Raw genomic sequence first — 22348 nt, forward strand, 5'->3', positions numbered from 1 at the left:
CTAAAAGATATTAGAATCAGTTTAAAGTAAATCGGATTTAAAAAATGCTATAGCTCAGAATGTGTAGAAACATGCACAGAGATTATGGCCCTCATTATGAGCTCGGCGGTTTTCACCGCTGGCCTGTTCAGGCCGGCGGTCATTCTACTGACCGGCAGCCTCCCTGGAATCCCGCCGGCCGCATAATAAACATTTTGCTGGGCCGGTAGGCGGAAACAATGTTTCTGCCCGCCGGCCCAGCAGAATGCTTGGCCGGGACATTGCCGGCGGCTCCATGCCTCTGTGAGGTGGGTGCAGCTGCACCCATCGCACAGATCACTGCCCGTAAATCGGGCAGTGACCTGCGCGATGGGGCACTGTACAGGGGCTCCTGCACTCCCCATGCCAAGGGAATGGGCAGTGCAGGGGCCCCCAGGGGGGCCCCAGAGCACCCCTTCCGCCGGCATTTCCTTGGCGGGGAACCCACCAGGGAAAGGCTTGCGGCAGTAGGGATCATGATCCGAAGGGCAGCAGCGTTGCCCTGTCGGATAATGATTCCTTCCACTGTCAGGCTGCCTGTCGGAGGCAGCATGGCGTGTGTCCATTATATGGCAGTTCAGCCCGCCATGCTGATGGCGGGCTTTTCAGCCGCCGCCGGCATGGCGGGCTGAAACGCCAGGATTCGTAATGACCCCCTATGTCTTTCTTGTAATGACACACTGTGCAAAATATAAGCAATCTACCATAAAAATGTATTTTCAGCTGATAACTGTTTATTTTCTTGTTTTTGTTATTTGAACTACATATGTAATTATGCTCTGTGACATGTATTGTATTGTATTGTAATAGTATTTATATAGCGCTTACTACCCCTGACGAGGCGTCGAAGCGCTTTTCGGCGAATAGCACGCTACTCTGAAACCCAACAAGAATTAGTGATGGATTAGTATCGGGAAATAGGAGTACAGTTTTAGTATTATTATGAGTTAATTTGAGCCGCAGATATGAGAGTTTGTTCGTTAGATTAACTGGAGAAATGGAGGGGTGGAGGAGGAAAGAATCCAGAAGTGTTAATTGGGAGCATATGGTAATAGGATTTAGGCTTGGGGTGAGTAAAGGAGGATGGAGGAGGGAAGAGTCCTTGGATGGGGTTAGGGTGATCATAGTAGCAGGGTGAGATAAATGCGGGAAAACTTAGTAGGGTTGTTTGGGAGGTCATGGTAGTAAAGTGAGGTTTGGTGAGTTAGATGTGGAAGCGGAGGGAAGAGCTTAGGCAAAGATATTTAGGAGATGAAAGTAGTAGAATATATTTGGGATGAGTCAGAGTGGGAATGGAGGACAGATTGAGAGGGACATGACATATGATGATGGGTAGATAAGTGTGATATAAGATGAGAGCAGGGATTCATAGATATCTAGTATAACAACCCACCCAGGAGCCATGCAGTGACCTACGAACATGCCAAGCACAGAACAACATACACATATATATATATATACACACACACACACACACACACACACACACACACACACATACATACACATGAATACACACACATATATGTACATACAATACATATTTAGAACCAGGGGTAAATATACTTAAACAGGTTTAAAGAGTGTGTGTGTAGTTTATTGTTATTACATAGTAGCGATACATATTTTCTAAAGAACTATACATAACTAGAAATATACACATAGGGCCTGATTACAACTTTGGAGGACGGTGTTAATCCGTCCCAAATGTGACGGATATACCACCTACCGTATTACAAGTCCATTATATCCTATGGAACTCGTAATACGGTAGGTGGTATATCCGTCACATTTGGGACGGATTAACACCGTCCTCTAAAGTTGTACTCAGGCCCATAATCAGAAAACATATTTATCAACATAGGCATATGCAGTCCATAATTGTTTGAATATGGTGGTTATGAAGGAAAGAGACAACTCTTGAGTAGTTTTCTGAAGACAAGAAAGTTATCTGTGGCTCTTATAGTTGGGGGTAATGAATTACATAGTTTGACTGCTTGAACGGAGAAGGAAGTACCACCTGTAGTCTTTTTCTTGTATGGTGGTGTTCTAAGGCGGGGTGCAAATCTTGAGCTGAGGTTTCTTTGTTGAATGTATTTGGTTATTTTGTTTCTGATAAAAAGCGGTCCTGTTCCATGTATAGCTTTGTGGGTGATCCAAAGCAGCTTGAAAGTGCATCTTCTGGCAACGGGTAACCAGTGTAGTGCTCTCAAGGCAGGAGAGATGTGGGCTTGTGGCTTTACATGTAATAATAGCCTGACTGCGGAGTTCTGAATACGTTGTAGTTTTTTTATAATAGATAGAGATGATCCATGGTAGAGGCCATTGGCATAATCCAGTTTGGATAGTACAAGCGAGATAGTAGCTTGCACCTTGTGTGGAAATCCGAGCTGGGGGAAGATGCGTCGTAGAGCCTTCAAGGTGATTAAGGTTGTTCGTGCTAATTTGTTCACTTGGGCATTCATAGTTAACTTGGAGTCCATGGTGATTCCAAGGTTTTTAGCTTCCTTGGATAATTGAGGAGGTGGTCCGAGATCGTCAGGCCAGACGCACAGTGCGTCATAACTTTTCCAGTCACCACATATGAGTATTTCTGTTTTGGAGGTATTTAGTTTGAGATGGCTCCAGGTCATCCACTGATCAACGGCTCTGAGGCAACTGAAGATTTCTGAGTTTTCAATGTTTTTTAGGCATTCTAATTTAAGTAGTATTTGTGTGTCATCTGCATAGTCGTAGCATGTGAGATGAAAATCGTTGATCAGTTCTGGTAATGATAAAATGTAGATGTTGAAAAGAAAAGGTGAGATGATTGATCCTTGGGGGACCCCTGCTTTTGTGAGATAGGGCTTGGACGAGAAGGGGGGCGAGTAGATGCTATTAGATCTTTTTTGAAGATAGGAAGTAATCCAGTCAAGAGCAGTCCCTTGTATGCGGGCTTCGTGGAGTCTTTGAATTAGGGTGTCATGATCAGCCGTATCAAAGGCAGCCCGAGAGGTCCAAGAGAAGTAGTGCAGCAACTCCATTTCGGTCGACTGTGTTTTTAAGATCATCCCAGGTTGCTTTGAGTGCCGATACAGTGCCTCTTCCTGGGCAGACTCCAGTTTGGAAGTCTGAAAGTATAGAATTGTGTTCAATGAATTGTGACATCTGGGCATATGCTGGTCTTTCTGTCAGTTTGCCCAGGAAAGGTCAATTTGTGATTGGTCTGTAGTTGTTGGGGTCCTGCGGGTCTAGGTTTGTTTTCTTTAATAACGGTCATATGTATGCCTTTTTCAGGTCTACAGGTCAATCACCTTAGCTGCTGTCTCTGGCATCAGGCATTATGAAGTCACAGGTCAACTATAATATAGACAATAAAGAACCCCCACTGTTCAATATATATGCTATAATGTACCCCATAGCATGCATTATAAGGATATTGAAATTCACAGAGGAATTCCATTGGGCATATAGAAGAATGAGGCTGAAGCCTGAGCTCCTTTAGAAGGTTATGGAACTCCGAGGTGACTTGCAACATCCTTGTCATGCACACCAGGGAGTACTTTATTTCATATAATACATAGTCATACCATCACCCTTCTCACAAGCCACTTAAATCATTGTTGCACAGCTCTCTCATATGAAGGACAGTGTGTTGTCCAAAATGAATATTAAAAATAGAATCTTTACTGCAAAGTTAAACTCATCCGAAAAGGTGTTGAATATCTGTTGGAAATCAGATATTAGAAGTGTAATACATGTTAGTTTTGTTTAAATGCACAATAGAAGCATGCAGAAGTAGTCTAACCTTTTTATAATTGCCTATGGAGTGCAAAAAATAAACATGTTCCCATAAATATAGCCTTTCTTCTTATCAATGCACAGCTAGAAACACAGAGCAGAAAAAAGAAAAGTAAGGTTTTGTTTTTTAAACAGCTGCTTTACTTATGCTGGGTGACCTGACCGGGACATGCCTTTCTGCTCGGGTGCTGGCAGCAGGCGTTGTGATGTCAGAACTCAACAGTTATTATTATTACAATTAATTGCTGATGTCTTTTCTTTGTAGCCCGTGATTGGGTGTGTCACGTCAGTAAATATGAAGCAATTAATAGAAACAGTTTAATATAGGGATTACAGAATCCCATGTATTATAAGGATAGTAGAATTGGTTCAAAATTAAAAACATCAAAAAGCAGCTTGATATTTAATGCAAGAAACTCCTTGGTCACTTACAACATCCTCATAATGTTTGGCAAGGACTAATTTATACAGCATATTACAGGTGATCAGCTTCATCTTGACTTAATTACAGGTGACCAGAGAAGTCACAAAGCCCTTATAATAAGAAAGCTAGAGACTGGCGTTTATACAGGGATTGCATCTGCCCATGTATTATAAGTAACCTTTGATTTAAATCCCGCAAAGGTGACTTGGGAATGATTTGACTGTGAAACCCCTGTGTTTGCAATTCATGCACAAGGACTAAAACAATGGAACACGAATATTGATAATCTACTAGGGAGGCTTCCGCACGAGCAAGAACTGCCAACTAAATCAGAAAATATTTTAAAATAATGACCGTTATGATATGTGACAATTTCAAATTAAGTTAAGGAGCTAAGCACGGTGTTTCAATAGTCAAAACAACTTCCAGGAGCACATGTCAACAGTTAAGAGGAAAGTGTAAGACTTTAAACAAATAATAAGACATTTCCCCGACGACATCCATTGAAGCGGGTGTAATTTCTGGCATGATACAAAAAAAATAAAGCCATGTTTGGCTTAAAACACGGGGAGTCTCCCGCCTGACGCGGGGATAGTGCCCTGTATGGGAGCTGCCGTCCTCCTGTGGGAGTGAGGGGCGGAGCTGAGCTTTGGCGCGGTGCCTGTGAGGCCTCCTCTGCAAGTCCCGTCAGAGATCCCCTGCAGCCATGGCGGCGGCGAGGCACCGGGCGGCGAGGCTGCTCCAGGATTTGCAGCGCGCCTCGTGAGTGACCTCTGTGCGGACGCTATACGCGCTGGGTACAGTAAGGGCAGGGTTGGCGTAGGAAGGTCAAAGTAAGGTGAGGGGAGAACTTCCGGAAATTTTTCTTGCGCTCCTACAGGCCAGCTACCTTTACAATAAAACAGTCCCTGCGTCCAGAGTCAACATTCCATCAAAAGGAAATTCCTTCCGTTAAATTCGCTTTTTGCCCTTAACAAACGCAGAGGGAGCAGTCCCTTCCACAACCCCACGAAAAATGCACTCTGTCAAAATCCCCGTTCCCCCCCATCTCAATTTACAGTCATCGGCCACTCTGACCGTGATTGTATGAGATAGGTACTCAACAAACTGAATCACGCGCCACGGTTCTCCTGTACGGGAAACTCATTTCTTTTTGTACATTGTAACAAATGCAAGTTATAATTCGGCAATCCAGAGAATCAGCCGTTACAGTGTTTCGTCGTTTAAGCCACTTCACACTTAAAACACATTACTTTCTATTGCAATTTAAGTGGGTCGTGTTTCAAATCTTCGTTTATTGACTGCGATGGGTCGTGTTATCAGAGCCATTTAGTTTTAAATTATCCTATTCATTCCCATTCAAGCCCAATCCCTTTGCTCATGTGAAAGGATGACACTGGCCTTGGGATATCTGCCAGAAATATTCATCATTGGCTCATCTCATTGAAATAATAAAACCAATGTGGAACCTTTTTTTAAAATTTTGTGTATTTACGCAGATGACCTCATGCGATCAGTGTCGCCATGTTCCAGTCCTGGTTCTTCCTTTCATTAATCATTTCTCTCAGTGATGTTAAGCCATATTTGGTTTCATGAAATTAACCAAGACTGCAACTCCCAAAATATATCTAATTATTGATGAAAAACCAGGACTGGCAAGTGCTATTCTTCAGTAACCTTATTTTTAATGCACAACGCAGTAACAACAAAGCACTTATGACCTACGTGCTATTATAGGCTAGTATTTATATAGTGCTTAACACAATGGGGTTACAGTTTCAGATTGTTTTACACAGGACAGTGTGCAATGGCCCTAATCATTTGAGCTCAATAATACTGATTCACTATTGCTGTGAGTAGAACTGTTTCAAGGAGCTGGTCTTCATAAATATTTTATTTATAGACTCTCACTAAATGCACTGAACCGGGTTCCCATTCAAGGAAAGTTAGATCCTGCTCTCTCAGCTCCACCCTCCCTGAATAACTCTACTACTTGCGCCATGGTGGCCCTCAACATTTTTCACAGGTGCATCATCAAAGCAGGGACTTTACAGCACCTGGTGATGTGCGTTCAAAACCTTTTCAAATAGATTATCACCTGGGTGCCTGTATAGAGCATAGTTACTTAGGGTGTGTCTGGACTCCTCTAGATAACAATGGCCTGTGATTTAACGGCTACTTCTCTGTGGGAAACTTGAGACGTTCATGATGTTGAGGTGGATTGTCACCTAAGTGAGAATGGTGTAAAAACTTGCACATTCACTCACTCATCCATCTGTACATTCCCTTAAGGAGGTTTAGTACCAGCTCCATAGATCTGTCACTAACCAACATGTTACTCATGCCTTGACTGTACATGTTCTCTGACTGATGAAAGCTTGTACTGGTGTGCCCTGCTGGATCTATTCTGCTGAGAGTGAAAGGTGCACCTGCTGCTTTCTGTGATAGTGCAGAGCCTGCTTTCCTTCTGCTACCCTGTGCCAAATATGTGAGGAAGAAAAACATGCAGTGCTAGTGCCTGATTTGTGTGCGTTTTGTGATGGGGAAAGCTTACACTGCTGCTGCCCCACAGATATTTACTTTCTGAAGGAGGGAAGGTTGCGCTATTTTCTACCCAAGATGTACATGTACTATATAGAAGATTTATTTCAAGGGCTGAATGAAGGTGTTTTCACTGCGTACAAAGAAAAAAGGATATAATGAATGCACTTGCTTAGCATGCCCATGAGCATTGTATTTTTCATGATATTTACTGTGAAATGCCTATTGTCCTGAGGAGGTTCTCGTCCCCCAAGAGGAAATATTCAAAGCTCCAAAACATGTTGACAGAAAAGAGAAGCAGGGTCCGTTATTCTACCCTTCATTGTAATCTTGTGGTAGGGAGACACCTGTAAAAAGTATTTTTAGCTTTCCCACACACTTTTAATATAGGTCTGAGACTTTAACAAAGGTAGAACATAAATTTTGACATAAGGGAAATAGCCTTACCTAAACTAGGGCACTCAGAACTAGGAGACTGTACAACCAATGAAAGTAGTACTCCTTGCTGTTAACACTAGGTAGGCGGGTTGCATCATCCCATATGAGTATATAACTGTATGGTAATTCTATTTGAAGTTTGGCTTTTCCCTCCATGTGTACTGTGCTGCTTGTATGTTTATGTTTGTTTACGGCAAGTGTGCAATAGTCCTTTATTTCCTCTCACTCTCTCTCTTTAGTGTGTTTAACTACCTGCATTTTACCTGTCCTGTATGTGTTAGAGAATGGTGTGATGTTCCTCCTGGTCTTCTCTGTTCCCTTGCAATTTCTTTAATTGATTTTACAGATCTGGCAGTTTTAGCTTACTTGCTTACCAGTGATTTCAGAAATAATACAAATATTTTTTATTGTACAAATCTGAAAAATAAGGATTGAAAATGGGCAGTTGTTCAAGATCAAAGAGAGCGGGCTTGGCTAGCATCCATAGAAGATATAAGCCTGGTCCTTCTACTCTCTTTTGATGCTCCTTTCCATGTCAATTCCTGGTTAGAAATTGCCATATACTGTGGTAGATGGGGTCTAGGTTGTGGCTAATGATGATTCTGCTGCCAGATGGTGATACCCCTGGGGTGTTTGCGAAACTATAAATGTATTGACATGGTGACTGATTTAACATAGTGTTCTTTGGTTAATTGAGTTAGAAACCAGAGGAGGACATAGGTGTTTCATTTATGTATTGAAGGTTGTTAATAGAGCATTGAGCATGCCTTTTTGTAAGTTCAGGGTCCTTTGGATGTTTTAGCGAGAATAGTTGGGAGTTATAGGTGGCAGATATGGATTAAGGTTTGGATAGTAGTCAAACAAGTAACCAGATGTTTAGGTGGTGGAGTTTGGCAGTCTCTGAATAAACACCCACTCACAATGCCAATAGGTCTGGTTTATAACTGAAAGTGCTTCTTCAGTCATTGGTGAGCTCAGTCACATAATAACTCACTATATAGGTGCTCACTCTCCTACTAATGCACCCAATTATCTACCTACTGACAAATTCATGCATTCTCCTACTCACACATCCACAATAAACCACACACCACATTCAGCATGCATATGCAAGGTCAAATAAAAGATTACAATTAGAAAAAAGGAAAAAAAATACTGACAACATGGTGCGCAATATATTTGCAAGACAAAAGTAAAGAAAAAATTAAACAGAATCATTCGGCCATTTAGGAATGGTATTGTGCATTTGTTTACACAATTTGATAACAATACTCCTTAAAGGGCTATTACTTTAACATTTGCTTCTCATAACAAATATGCTAGCCCCTCTGCCTTTGTAATACATTTTGATGATAAACCAATCATACTAATGGCACCTGAATAAACATTTCTTAAGCCTGTTCAGCATAAGGTTTCCCACCAGGCAGCCACTGGGCATAGCCATAAAATCACAGAAGTAAAAAATCACAATTGACTATGCAATCCCTCTTAAAGTGGCATACCAAGGATTGTTTCAGTGCAAATCTTCTTCCACCATGGTTTGTTTGAGAGGGTAACCATCAACGCAACTCTTGCTTACTATGGTAATTTGGGAGATTTCATGTGACAGGCTTTAATACAGTTTAGATGTAATTCACCATTAAAGTCCTTTTCCCTATGCTTTTCACAATAATCAGGCATAGTGCCTCTGTTGTATTTTTTCACAATAAACAGATAAGACGAATAGCATCTAACAAACCTTTCCAATGAAGCAATCAGGTCCTTAACCTTTATTGATGACGTACCACCATAAGCAGGACAACTGGAACTATGCAGTTCGGGAGTTGTGGTGTTTTCTGCATTATTATGTTTTTTCTGTTCTTTCCCCATAGTCCATGATCGTCTGCATAATTTGCAGATTTTAAACCAAAAAAATGTTTCCATTTCAAAGGAATCAAAAGTTACTAAGACATGTGTTGCTGCTAAGTAATAGTCTTTTTGTTACACGGAGGCACTTGATATTAATGAAGTGAAACCTTTGCCCATGTAGAGTTTCTGTGTAAAAATGACAAAATAGTGAAGTAAAACTGCTTTAACCTGTAGCACATTATACTGCATAATTTGCCTTATCTTGTCACATGATTTAGAAAACTCTGTCACGTTATTTGGTCCTCCCCTGTCGCATAATTGCAGCCCTCACCACAACCTTCTCAGGCTTACTGTATGTAGCATGTCTTCCCACAGAGCAACCATCGATGATACAGTAGTGAATCTTTAAATATGTACACATTTTCAGTTGGAAAGGGAGTATAAAATGTTAACAAGGAATACCACAGTGCAAATCCTTTACATCCATGGTTTGCCAGTGCGGGAACCTCTTTACCAAAAGACTTGCCTAAAATGGTAGACTGTGAGATTCCTTATAATACCAGTTTACAGTTACATGCCTTATCTGCCTTAATGAAAACAAATGAATAAAAATGGGTTGATTCACCAAGGTATGAGTGCCTAAATCTTAACCTGGTACTATTGGTTTACTTACTCTTGCATGGCTTTGTGAATTGACCCAAGGCCTTTTTTAAATTGGGAGCAAAATGGAAATGTTCAGGGAACAGTCCAATATGTGCAATTATTGCTTCCCTAACAGGAAGCTGGATGTTTTGAGCCAATTCACAAAGGTATGTAAAAGTATTTAGAAGAATACTCCAGTAGCACTCTGTTACGCATTCACAGTGTTTAAGTACCCAAGGAGAAAGATAGAAACATAACTATGGTGAATAGATAGCAGTAGCAGATACATATTGGTATGGACTGTTAAGGGCTGTGATGTGCCATCCTTTCAATGGAGCAAGTCTGAAAAGGACGTTAAGGCCATCTTTCCTGCATGTTCATAGTCCTAGTCGAGCTAGACATTTCGGGGTGACGAATTAACACTTATCTTGATCCTTATATCCTTTGTTGTTTTACCATAGCATTGATAAAGTGTGCAGTTACTCAGAATGGTATCTTGAACTAGCATCTAGGTTAGAATAAGTCAGATGCCCAGGCCCAATGAGGGTCAAGGTCAAATATAAGGGGTTTCAAAGAGTTACAAAAAGCTGAGTGTTTTGAAATGTCATAGAGTTGAGGATCTGATGAGTTCCAATGTTCACTGAAAGGTAAGAAAAATGCACCCTCCCGCAGTGATCCTGTGAATTCTACACATGGTCAAACGATTGTCGGATGTTGATATCACAGATCTGTTGAGCTAACAGTAAATCATGCAAGTTTGGAGGCAGACAGGGCCAGTATGGTAAAAGGCAGATTTTTCCAAGTAAAGAGTCTTAAAGGGGATCTGGTTGGTAATGGGAAACCAATACAAGGTACTGAGATACTGAATGGTTTGTACGAACAGAAGTGGTTGAAAACTAGATGATCTGCAGTGGTTTGAATTCTCTGGAGTTTGACTAAGAGGAATGTGGGAAGACCCAAATAGAGGGAGTTGCAGTAGTCCACTAAAGAAAAAAACAACAGCCTGGAGTACTGTGTGTCTGGCATTTCCAGAGAGGAATGGAGCAACTCTCTTAAGCAAACGATGATGAAAGAAATAGCTTGTTGAGATTTGACTCATTTGACTGTTCAATTAAAGAGGGGTGTTGAGGTAAACAGGTACAGGATTCTCCAATAGGAAAATCTCTGGTATGTCTATGTTTAATGTTTAAAGAATTGGCTCTCATCTTTGACACAATAACAGCCAGGTAGGAAAAGCTAATATAGGGCGGAGTGAAGTTTGCTGGGAGCCTGCACCAATTATGATTCTAAAGACAGTATGGAGGAAGATGTACCACTTGGGAGTGGCCATTTAGATATTAGACATTCCAGGTGAGGGTATTATTTTAATCCCCACATTGCTAAGGCCCTGGAGCAGAGCTGAATGTAAGACTGTATTGAATGCTACAGAAAACATGCAAAAGGGCTTTAGCAGTGCAGCTCCCTGGTCCACACTTGGAGTTAGAGAGCTGGAATCGGCAGAAGAGTAGTCTCTCTACTGTGCATAGTCCAAAAAAACAATTGGCTGAAGTCAAGGATTTGATTTTCCTCAACACAGGAGGAGATCTGAAGATGGAGTTCCTTTTCCAAAATCTTTATAGGCAAGGCTAGTAATGACATCAAGTGATAATTGTCCCTGGGGTGGTTCTCAAGCAATAAGATCACTGTTGCCTGCTTCCAGCAGGCTGGGTCCAAGAAATCAGTCTGTGAAATGTTGCATAGTCCCAGCATCACTGGGGCTACTGTTTCTGCAACTTGATGGAGCAGGTCACAGTGATTGATAGTTAGTAGGTAAGAGGTGTTTCTGATTTCCTCTAAGGGAAAAGGGGGTGAAAGAAAACTGTATAGCCATGGTCAGAGGAAGTAGGATGTGCTAAAGTTGAAGCTCTGGTTGGCCCAGCAAGAAGTACAGCAGTGAAGGTCTTGCAGATCATGCAGATTTTATTGTGAAAAAAAGGAGTCACGAAAACAATGAACGGGAGAGATTGATTTGGAGGAGCTTTCCGACTTGGAGCACACACTGATGTAAAAGGGATTCCAATGTTTTACAAAACAGACAGTGTTCTTAAGAAAGAAAAGTATGTACCTTCATCAGATCCTATTGAAAATCTTATTCACTACCAACGATTTTAATTTGCATGAAAGCACAGGAACGTGATTTTATTAAATAACCCAGCTTGGAAGGAAGACCCAAACAAGGACACGCTCAATAGCCTTGAAGATGGAAAGCACCTTACAAACTCAACAGATTAGAATATATTAAGGCAAGTTTGAGCACTGAAGAGAATTTTTTATTCAAAAAGAGTTTTTTTGTTATTATTGAATCTTTCCATAGGAATGACAGGGGCTGCACCAAATTGGGACTTTCAAACTAGTCAACGTATGATTTGCCACAAATATTGTTTTGTTTTCCCTCTTTCCTCAAAACATTTAATCGTTTGTTTATGGTACATTATTCTATAATACAGGAATTCTATTTTTATATAAAGCACACAACATATTTTGGTGCAGTCTTTATCATTCCTGTGGAAGGATTCAATAATAATAAAAAACATTTTGAATAAATAATCCCCTTTAACCCTCAAACCTTTATTAACACTGTCCCTTCTAACTCCCAAGGTAAATAATTGGTGTAAAACTTACCTTTTGGTATGTTTTGTAGTTCTGCAGTGGTGCTACAAATATACTACAAAATGCTGTTCACAAACTACATGCAGAGGCCTATACCTCCACCTCTGCCTGCCCTATCTTTTTCTGTGAGATCTCCACCTCGACTGCAGAGTCTCCTCACACAGGTAAACATTTAAGTATTAAATGTCGGAGCGATGGGGAAAGTGGCTGGAAAAAGGGGAATATTTACAACTAAAGAAGAAGGGTGTAGGGAGGGGGGTGGTTAAGGGAGGGCCAGGGAAGGGTGTAGAGAGACATGCACCCACCCACAAAAGATTAAACCATATCGTATTAATAAACTGCTTTCTATATAATTACTACTGCCAAAAAGGACCCAAAACAGTAGTGAAAACTCCAACTTAGAGATGGATTAAGTCCAGCGCCACACATGGTCATTCAGAGGTACTGCATCACTGTCCCATATACTGTAATGGAGGCAGAAATGCAAACTAGATCGCTTGGGGAATAACATTGAATTATTAAAATAGTTTAACATATATTTTTTAAATGAATGTACAAAAAACATTTAAAAATGAGACACTTTATTTCACTTTAGCATATATTAATGGGTTCTTTTAAATTTAAAAATTATTGAACGTCAAGTTTTATTAAAATATAATTCGATTACTTTTAGTCAACTATAAACATCACTTTAAATAACTATTACTACATAATACAACATATACATTTTATACTTCAAGTTTTAATTTGAACTTCAGCATATTTTAATTTGGTATATGCGAATAATTGAATATTAAGCGTAAAATAAGTTATTAATGCTGTAGCATTTTGTTCTATACTTAAAACAATTGTATGCAATTAATTTACAATAATATATAATATAAAAAAAATTATATATTTTTTTTACTTTTCCCAATACTTTACCATAAGGAGACTCTTCAGTCAGGACAGAGAGCTCCGTATGGGGAGGCGTTCCTCATGCTTTACCATAGGAAGATCTCTTCCCTGGTGGAGAGATCTCAGTTTTGATGATCTCAGTTATGGTAAACTACAGGGAAAATTTCAAAATTAATTTCTGGAAGGTGCATCGAGGACCAGTTGTCAAATATCCCTTCCAACATCACTGACTTCCCAGGGTTGATTTATGTATTGAGCACATACTTGAGTGGCTTTCAGGAGATGGCATACTGTCATACCATAGTAGACTGTAGAGCAGATACAAATATACAAGACCGGGCGCACTGGAAACAAGTGGAGGCTTGTCTCCTTTCCACCTTGGTAGATCATGTTGTCTGGCCCTTTTGCTTTTAGGTATGGCTTAACAGCGTAGCTGTCTGCAAGTTCTCTTGTTGCCAATTCTTGTTAATAGACATAGAGTAGGCTTTTTCCTAGCCCCACAGGGGTATGTCCCTCTCTCCTCATGCTGCTTAATATTTGGCGCATCAGGACCTCTCCTATGTACCACTTGCATTGTAATTCATGCAAGGCTACATTCCATCTCAAAAGTATGCTGAATAATGACACATTAATTTTTTTATCTTCTAGATGCTGGATATATAGAAAGCAATCATTTGTTTTGTTTTGTTATTTCTCTGTAGGCTTTTTAAATATATGTATTGAAGTCCAAAACATACCAATTGGCTTTGCCTATGCCTGTTGCCTGTTGGTGTCAGTTGGGGGGTATACAAATCCGCAAGGCAAATGTATATCATTGTTCAGCTCTTGCTTTTGATCTGACCTATGCCTTACCTAGTGTCTTGTCAGATTATTTGCTTACTCTGCCTACTGAGTACATGTTCAACGTGTCTAATTCCAGCTGTATGTCCAAATGTATACTAATCATGGACGTGTTCGTTCGGTTTGTGGCTCGTATGTGGAGCGCATGCCTGAGTGGCATTTCATAGGTTCTGCTAGGAAACCTGTATCATCTATGTGTTAAGCATGTAGCTATGGGTGTACTTTTGAGTGACAGGTTATCTCATTCTTCCTCACTGTCATTCTTCCTTCCTCACTGTTTCAAGGACGGCTCAAGGATGGCTCAGTGCTCCTTTTTGGTTTTATCAATGGTCTGCAGATCACAATTTCATGTCCCTGCAAGAGGTATTCCATCATTCTTCCTTCTGACTTTGGTACTTTGGGTTCCATTTCCTGCTATTTTTCAATGCCCCTTTTGGTAACTGTATGTAATGGAGACTTCAGCTGTGCATTGTTCCGTGAGTCAATGGCAGTCACACTGGTTATTCTTTGCTGTGCCTCCCATATTTTGTGGTGATAACCTGTCCTCACATGCACCCTAGAGGTTCAGGGCATCTGTGTTTCCTACTGAGTGTGGTACGTGTAATGTTTGGTCTTCTTTAGGTCATTGAATGTTCTTTTCAATGGTTACCAGATGGCTGGGTCCTAGTTTGTTTGCTGATGTTGGATTAGGTAATGGTTACTGCGGAGTGGAGTTGGATGTGCCAATTGTGGGTGTCTGCCTGATTGGTCCACTGTTTGAGATGCTGAATAATTGTTTTGCTGATTCATGAACTGCGTCCACTGCATGGAAAATTCGGATTTCGACTATCTTCTCCTGTAGCCAGCTCCTGCAGAGAAATTCATGGATTTCTGCTGAGGAGTGCTCTTCTGATGTATCCTATTGTCTTCAGGAACATTGGTGTGTCTCATGAAACTCTGGACTGTGGCATTGTGTCTCAGTTTTTCCATTTACCATTTGCATCCCCTGCTGTGTTCACTGGTGGCATTACATGTTTATCAATATGCTTGACTTGCCAATGAGGTTTTTAAACCATTGGCAATAATGTTACCCTGAGGGTTTGTCACTAACGCAACCTTCTCCCGTGTGGCTTGTCTGCTTTACCGGTGCAGTTATTTTTGAAGTTTTGTGGCTGGCCTAATAGTTCTGGTCTCTGTCTCAGTCTCTTTCTTGGTCCATGTTCACTCATTCGAATGTGCTGGCTCTCACACAAGTGGGTCGCTCCTGCTCCTCACGGTAGTATTAGTCCCTGTGGTTTGTCTTTGCTTTGGGGGCATTAGTTCCAGTGCTGAGAGAGGGCCCTTGGGATACATCATATATTTTGATAGTGCTATTTTCATTTGAATCAAAATGTTCTTTTCCTTCTACCTTCTGCTGTGGACTCTGCCACAAATCTTAACTTGTAGGGACCTGGGCTTGGAAGTTGCTTGTCTCCATTTCCTTTTCCTGGTGCCATCTGCATTTCTGCTCCTTCCTGTGATCCACCACTGTTGGACCTGGCTTTTTGACAGGGTCATCCCCAAACTTTTTGCCTTCCTCCTTTTCTTTTTCTGACCTCATTTTTTGCTGGTTTTTAGACTCTGCGCACTTTACCACTGCTAACCAGTGCTAAAGTGCATATGCTCTCTCCCTTAAAACATGGTAACCTTGAATCATACCTGATTGGACTATTAATTTACTTATAAGTCCCTAGTAAGGTGCACTTTATGTGCATAGGGCTGGTAAATTAAATGCTACTAGTGGGCCAGCAGCACTGGTTGTGCCACCCACTTAAGTAGCCCCTTTTCCTTGTCTCAGGCCTGCCATTGCAAGGCCTGTGTCTGCAGTTTCACTGCCACCTTGACTTGGCATTTAAAAGTACTTGCCAAGCCTAGAACTCCCCTTTTTCTACATATAAGTCACCCTAAAGGTGCGCCCTAGGTAACCCCTAGAGCAGGGTGCTGTGTAGGTAAAAGGCAGGACATGTACCTGTGTAGTTATATGTCCTGGTAGTGTAAAACTCCTAAATTCGTTTTTACACTACTGTGAGGCCTGCACGCAGCCCCGCCGAACGACGCGCAGCTGGAAGACAAGCAGGAAAATCCACGCACAGACCCGGGACATCTGGTACTCCCCGCAAACCACAGTAAGAGACTGTCCGCGCGCCGGAAGACGACGCCCGACTCCCCGCGTGGAAAATAACGACGCAAGTCCGTGTGTGCTGAGGAGAAATCGACGCACACACCAGTTTTCCACGCACCTCTTCTCCTGTGGCCCTCTGAGGAGATTTTCCACCAGAAACCAGGTACTTTGTGTTTGAAAGAGACTTTGTTTACTTTCTAAAGACTTAAGACACTCTCTATCACTTTTCAGTGATATCTTTACAAATTCGTATTGCAACTTTGATCGTTTTGACCTGAAGATACCCTGATAAATATTATATATTTTTCTAAACACTGTGTGGTGTATTTTTGTGGTGTTATGCTATGGTGTTGTATGATTTATTGCACAAATGCTTTACACATTGCCTTCTAAGTTAAGCCTGACTGCTCGTGCCAAGCTACCGGAGGGTGAGCACAGGCTGATTTTGGATTGTGTGTGACTTACCCTGACTAGAGTGAGGGTTCTTGCTTGGACAGAGGGCAACCTGACTGCCAACCAAAAACCCCATTTCTAACATTGGTGATCAGCGGTGAGGATAGGACTTGTATTTGTGCAGTGACATACAGTAGCTAAGTATTTCACTACCTACCCACAGTTGAAGGTCAACTTGGTTTTTATCTCTTTTTGCAAATCCGTTTTTTTTTTTCTGACAATTTTCAAAAACTAATTCCTCACTCAACATGTCTCTGACTGGGTCTCAGACAGGGGTCTTTGACCTAGTCCAGTTGGATACATATACGGTCAAGCAACTAAGAGGATTCTGCAGGGCATTGAAGGTACCCACCCAAGGGGCCTCCAGAAAGGAGGACTTTCAAGTGGCGCTGAGGGCCTGGGCAGAAGCCCATTTAGAGGATGATGAGGAAGAGGAGCCAGAAAATGGCACCTCAGAGGAATTTTCACTATCTGTGGATGGTGTTACCACTGCAATTGTGCCCCCTTCCAGACCAGGGAGCAGTGTCTCTATGCAAAGCCTGACCGCAGAGGAAAGGAGAGAGGAAAGGGAGTTGCAATTGCAAATGGCAAAACTGAAAATTGAGACTCAACAGGAGGAGAGAAGGGCAGAGAGAGAAGCCAAACAGATTGAAGCTGAAAGAACAGCCAAACAGATTCAAGCAGAAGCTGAAAGGGCAGCCAAACAAGCGGAAGCTGAAAGAGCAGCCAAACAGGTGGAAGCTGAAATAGCTTTGGCTGAAAAGAAACTATTGTTGGCTCATGAACTGAGTCTCAAGGAGCTGGAGATCAAGGCAAGACAGTCTGAATCCAGCAATAATGGTGGCAGCATACTGACAGGACCTGCTGGAGAAAAGAAGGTTCGTATACCCAAAAATGTGGTGCCCAGTTTTGTGGTGGGAGATGACATAGATAAATGGTTAGCTGCTTATGAAGTTGCACTAAGGGCTCATGAGGTTCCTGAAGGGCAATGGGGGGTAGCTATGTGGGGTTATGTACCGCCATTGGGGAGGGATACACTCCTCACATTGTATCAACCTGATCAAAACACATACCCACTTCAGAAAGCCACTTTACTTGCCAAGTTTGGGCTGACCCCTGAGGGATACCGTCAGAGGTTCAGGGACAGCACCAAACAAACCACACAAACATGGGTAGATTTCTTTGACTTCTCCAGTAAGGCACTGAATGGATGGGTGCGGGGCAACAAAGTAGCTGATTATAAAGGTTTATATGACTTGATTCTGAGAGAGCATATGCTTAATACTACTTTTACAGAGTTGCGCCAGCACTTAATGGATAGTAAGCTGACTGATCCCAGGAAGCTTGCTGAGGAGGCGGACCTCTGGGCAAGCACCAGAGTGTCCAAAAAGGTATCTGGGAGTGACCCCGAGAAGGGTAGTTCCGGTTCCCCCCAACAAAGTGAGGGGGAGGTTAGAAATGACCCAGACGAGTCCCAGAGTAAGGGGGGAAGGAAGGGTTCCCATACCTCATCTGAGAAACAGGGTGGGGGTTCTGGTGGGCAGTGGCCCAAAGCATCCCATTCCCAACCCCGCTGCTTTGAGTGTTCCCAGATAGGACACAGGAAGGGGGACTCTGTCTGTCCAAAGAACTCACCCAATATTGGGACCTCTACCGGGGTGGCCCATGTGGCCTTAGGGGAATGTAGTCCCCAGGGGCAGGTCGTAGACCATGCCTTCATCTCCTTTAGTTGGGAGGTGGACTCAGAGGGTAAACTGGTGATCCCTGAGGGTGGGAGTCGTCACTTCCACCAGGTGGGAGTGAATGGGATCCCAGTCACCGCTTTGAGAGACACAGGGGCTAGTCTTACCATGATTGTGGAGAGACTAGTGTCACCAGAGCAGTACACCGGACAGGTGTGTAGAGTGACTCCAGCCATTGGGGAAGATTTCTTCCGCCCCATGGCCCGGGTGTCCCTAGAGTGGGGTGGGAGGTGACCCAGAGGCGGGTCATAGTTAGTCCCCAGCTGCCCATTGACTGCATTCTGGGGAATGAGTTTCCCTTAGTGTCAGGAGAGCTGAGAGGGCCAACCCCCAAGGGTGCCCTAACAGTTCAGATGTCTGGCAGTACCACTCCCCAGAGGAGGGTATGTAAGCCCCGATGGGGAGGCACGGGGAGGAAGGACTCACCCCTGTCCTCTGTTCAGCCTCAGAGTACAGACCCTGGGCTGAGGGACCAGTATCAGGGACCCACCCCTGGCCTGGTGAGAGAGGAGAAGGGGTGCAAGACCCCTGGGGTTACTACCCCCATTCTGGGATGCTACAGGAATCCCTTGGGAGCTCCCTACCAGCCCCCCAGTTGGAGGAGAAGCTCAGCCAACGGCCCCCCTCAGGGTCTCCACCTAGCAGTGGATGGTCAGGGGCCTGGCTCATAACACTGACAGCTGTCAGTGGCATCTGTTGGTTTCTGTCCTTGTGGGCAGAGTTTTTCCTGGGTTGGGGACAGAAGTCAGACCCAAGGAATGGAATAGGCCACATCACTTTGTTGGCCATGATGATACTGTCTGCATACTGGGATGCATCTGTAAGCAAATTAAAGTTAGGAGCTGTACAGATGGGGTCCTCAGGTGATGAGAAGGGTTCCCCATGGGCCAGATCAGTGGCCCCAGAGAGTATAGACAAAGAAGCCTCACTGAGTTCAGAAAGGCGTAGAACTGGCGAGTGCCCCTGCAGTAGTGGGCCATTGTCCATGTTCTATCGCCTTAAGCAGGGAAGTCCATCAGAGTGTTGATTAGTCTACCCTGGCTTTAGGCTGGGAGGGGGTCATGTTGGACCTGGCTTTTTGACAGGGTCATCCCCAAACTTTTTGCCTTCCTCCTTTTCTTTTTCTGACCTCATTTTTTGCTGGTTTTTAGACTCTGCGCACTTTACCACTGCTAACCAGTGCTAAAGTGCATATGCTCTCTCCCTTAAAACATGGTAACCTTGAATCATACCTGATTGGACTATTAATTTACTTATAAGTCCCTAGTAAGGTGCACTTTATGTGCATAGGGCGGGTAAATTAAATGCTACTAGTGGGCCAGCAGCACTGGTTGTGCCACCCACTTAAGTAGCCCCTTTTCCTTGTCTCAGGCCTGCCATTGCAAGGCCTGTGTGTGCAGTTTCACTGCCACCTCGACTTGGCATTTAAAAGTACTTGCCAAGCCTAGAACTCCCCTTTTTCTACATATAAGTCACCCTTAAGGTGCGCCCTAGGTAACCCCTAGAGCAGGGTGCTGTGTAGGTAAAAGGCAGGACATGTACCTGTGTAGTTATATGTCCTGGTAGTGTAAAACTCCTAAATTCGTTTTTACACTACTGTGAGGCCTGCTCCCTTCTTAGGCTAACATTGGGGCTGCCCTCATACACTGTTGAAGTGGCAGCTGCTGATCTGAACGGAGCAGGAAGGTCAAATTTAGTATGGCCAGAATGGTAATACAAAATCCTGCTGACTGGTGAAGTCGGATTTAATATTACTATTCTAGAAATGCCACTTTTAGAAAGTGAGCATTTCTTTGCACTTAAATCCTTCTGTGCCTTACAATCCACGTCTGGCTGGGCTTGGTTGACAGCTCCTTGTGCATTCACTCAGACACACCCCAAACACAGGGTACTCAGCCTCACTTGCATACATCTGCATTTTGAATGGGTCTTCCTGGGCTGGGAGGGTGGAGGGCCTGCTCTCACACAAAGGACTGCCACACCCCCTACTGGGACCCTGGCAGACAGGATTGAACTGAAAGGGGACCTGGTGCACTTCTTAGCCACTCTTTGAAGTCTCCCCCACTTCAAAGGCACATTTGGGTATAAAACAGGGCCTCTGCCCTACCTCATCAGACACTTGCTGGAGAAGAAACCTGAACCAGAAACTACATCCTGCCAAGAAGAACTGCCTGGCTGCTCAAAGGACTCACCTGTCTGCTTTTCTACAAAGGACTGCTGCCTTGCTGTTGGCCTGCTGCCTTGCTGAACTCTTGTCTGGCTGTAAAAGTGCTCTCCAAGGGCTTGGATAGAGCTTGCCTCCTGTTCCCTGAAGTCTCAGGACCAAAAAGACTTCTCTCTTCCTCTTGGACGCTCCGTGCGCCGAACTTTTCGACGCACAGCTTGTTCCGCGGCAAGAAAAACGCCGCACACCGACGCTGATCAACGCGACGTCTTCGAGGCGACCGAAACTTTGATGCACGGCCTCGCAAGGACAACGCCGCCCGACTTCCCGGGAGAAATCGACGCGACGCCTGCCGTGAGATCAAAACTTTGACGCACGGCCTCGCAAGGACAACGCCGCCCGACTCTGCAGGAGAAATCGACGCGACGCCTGCCGTGAGATCAAAACTTTGACGCACGGCCTCGCAAGGACAACGCCGCCCGGCTCCGCCGGAGAAATCGACGCAACGCCTGCCGTGAGATCGAAACTTCGACGCGCAGCCCCGCCGAACGACGCACAGCCGGAAAACAAGAAGGAAAATCAACGCACAGACCCGGGACATCTGGTACTCCCCGCAAACCACAGTAAGAGACTGTCCGCGCGCCGGAAGACGACGCCCGACTCCCCGCGTGGAAAATAACGACGCAAGTCCGTGTGTGCTGAGGAGAAATCGACGCACACACCAGTTTTCCACGCACCTCTTCTCCTGTGGCCCTCTGAGGAGATTTTCCACCAGAAACCAGGTACTTTGTGTTTGAAAGAGACTTTGTTTACTTTCTAAAGACTTAAGACACTCTCTATCACTTTTCAGTGATATCTTTACAAATTAGTATTGCAACTTTGATCGTTTTGACCTGAAGATACCCAGATAAATATTATATATTTTTCTAAACACTGTGTGGTGTATTTTTGTGGTGTTATGCTATGGTGTTGTATGATTTATTGCGCAAATGCTTTACACATTGCCTTCTAAGTTAAGCCTGACTGCTCGTGCCAAGCTACCGGAGGGTGAGGACAGGCTGATTTTGGATTGTGTGTGACTTACCCTGACTAGAGTGAGGGTTCTTGCTTGGACAGAGGGCAACCTGACTGCCAACCAAACACCCCATTTCTAACAACCACCCAGTCCGGTTTCATGCACTTCTGCTCTTGGGGGCATTAAAGGGGTTGTGGGTCTGCAATTGGTTCCACTTTGTGGCCTCTTTTTTCTGGATTGTTTTTTCTAATTGGGTTATGTTTTTGACTTTGAGTCAGTGTTCAGACTCTGCCTTAGTTGTCTATGTGCTCTAATGATGAAGAGGCCACTCTCCTGTATTTGTTAGGACTAGTTAGTTGTAGGAAGCTGGCTCTGTATATACTATATCAAAGTGAGATATAGTGTGCACAGCGTCCAGGGGTTCCCCAGAGGCTTAACAGAGGCCAAAGTAGATAATACTAATGCTCTCTTTTGTGGTAGTGTGGTCGAGCAGTTAGGCTTATTGGAGGGTAGTGCAAAGCATTTGTTGTACACACACAGACAATAGAAGAAGCACACGCTCAATGGCTTAACTCCAGACCAATGGTTTTTATATAGCAAAAATATATTTTCATAATTTATTTTTAGAACCACAAGATTCAAGTTGCTGGTAAGTACCTTAAAAGTTTAGTATTTCACACAGGTATCAACAGTACTTAGTTTAAAATAGGTAAGTAATAAAGTTTTTGAATTATTGGCAATAGTCTATTTTAAAAAT

At 43.3% G+C, this 22348-nt stretch overlaps 1 protein-coding gene across 3 annotated transcripts in view; it reads left to right on the forward strand.

Annotated features, from left to right (window-relative positions):
* The first annotated feature begins 4820 nt into the window (after positions 1-4820).
* Positions 4821-22348, forward strand: part of ADHFE1 (alcohol dehydrogenase iron containing 1) — a 300399-nt gene continuing 282871 nt past the window's right edge. The window contains exon 1 of one of the 3 annotated variants that reach the window (XM_069220269.1): positions 4821-4984. In XM_069220269.1, the coding sequence (XP_069076370.1) occupies positions 4929-4984 (56 nt within the window). In that variant the 5' untranslated portion in view covers positions 4821-4928. Of the gene's footprint in view, positions 5061-22348 lie in introns of all 3 variants that reach the window. The other 2 variants (XM_069220270.1, XM_069220271.1) reach the window with 2 other exon arrangements.

This window comes from Pleurodeles waltl, chromosome 2_2 (assembly GCF_031143425.1).
Source record: "Pleurodeles waltl isolate 20211129_DDA chromosome 2_2, aPleWal1.hap1.20221129, whole genome shotgun sequence".
Taxonomy (NCBI): domain Eukaryota; kingdom Metazoa; phylum Chordata; class Amphibia; order Caudata; family Salamandridae; genus Pleurodeles; species Pleurodeles waltl.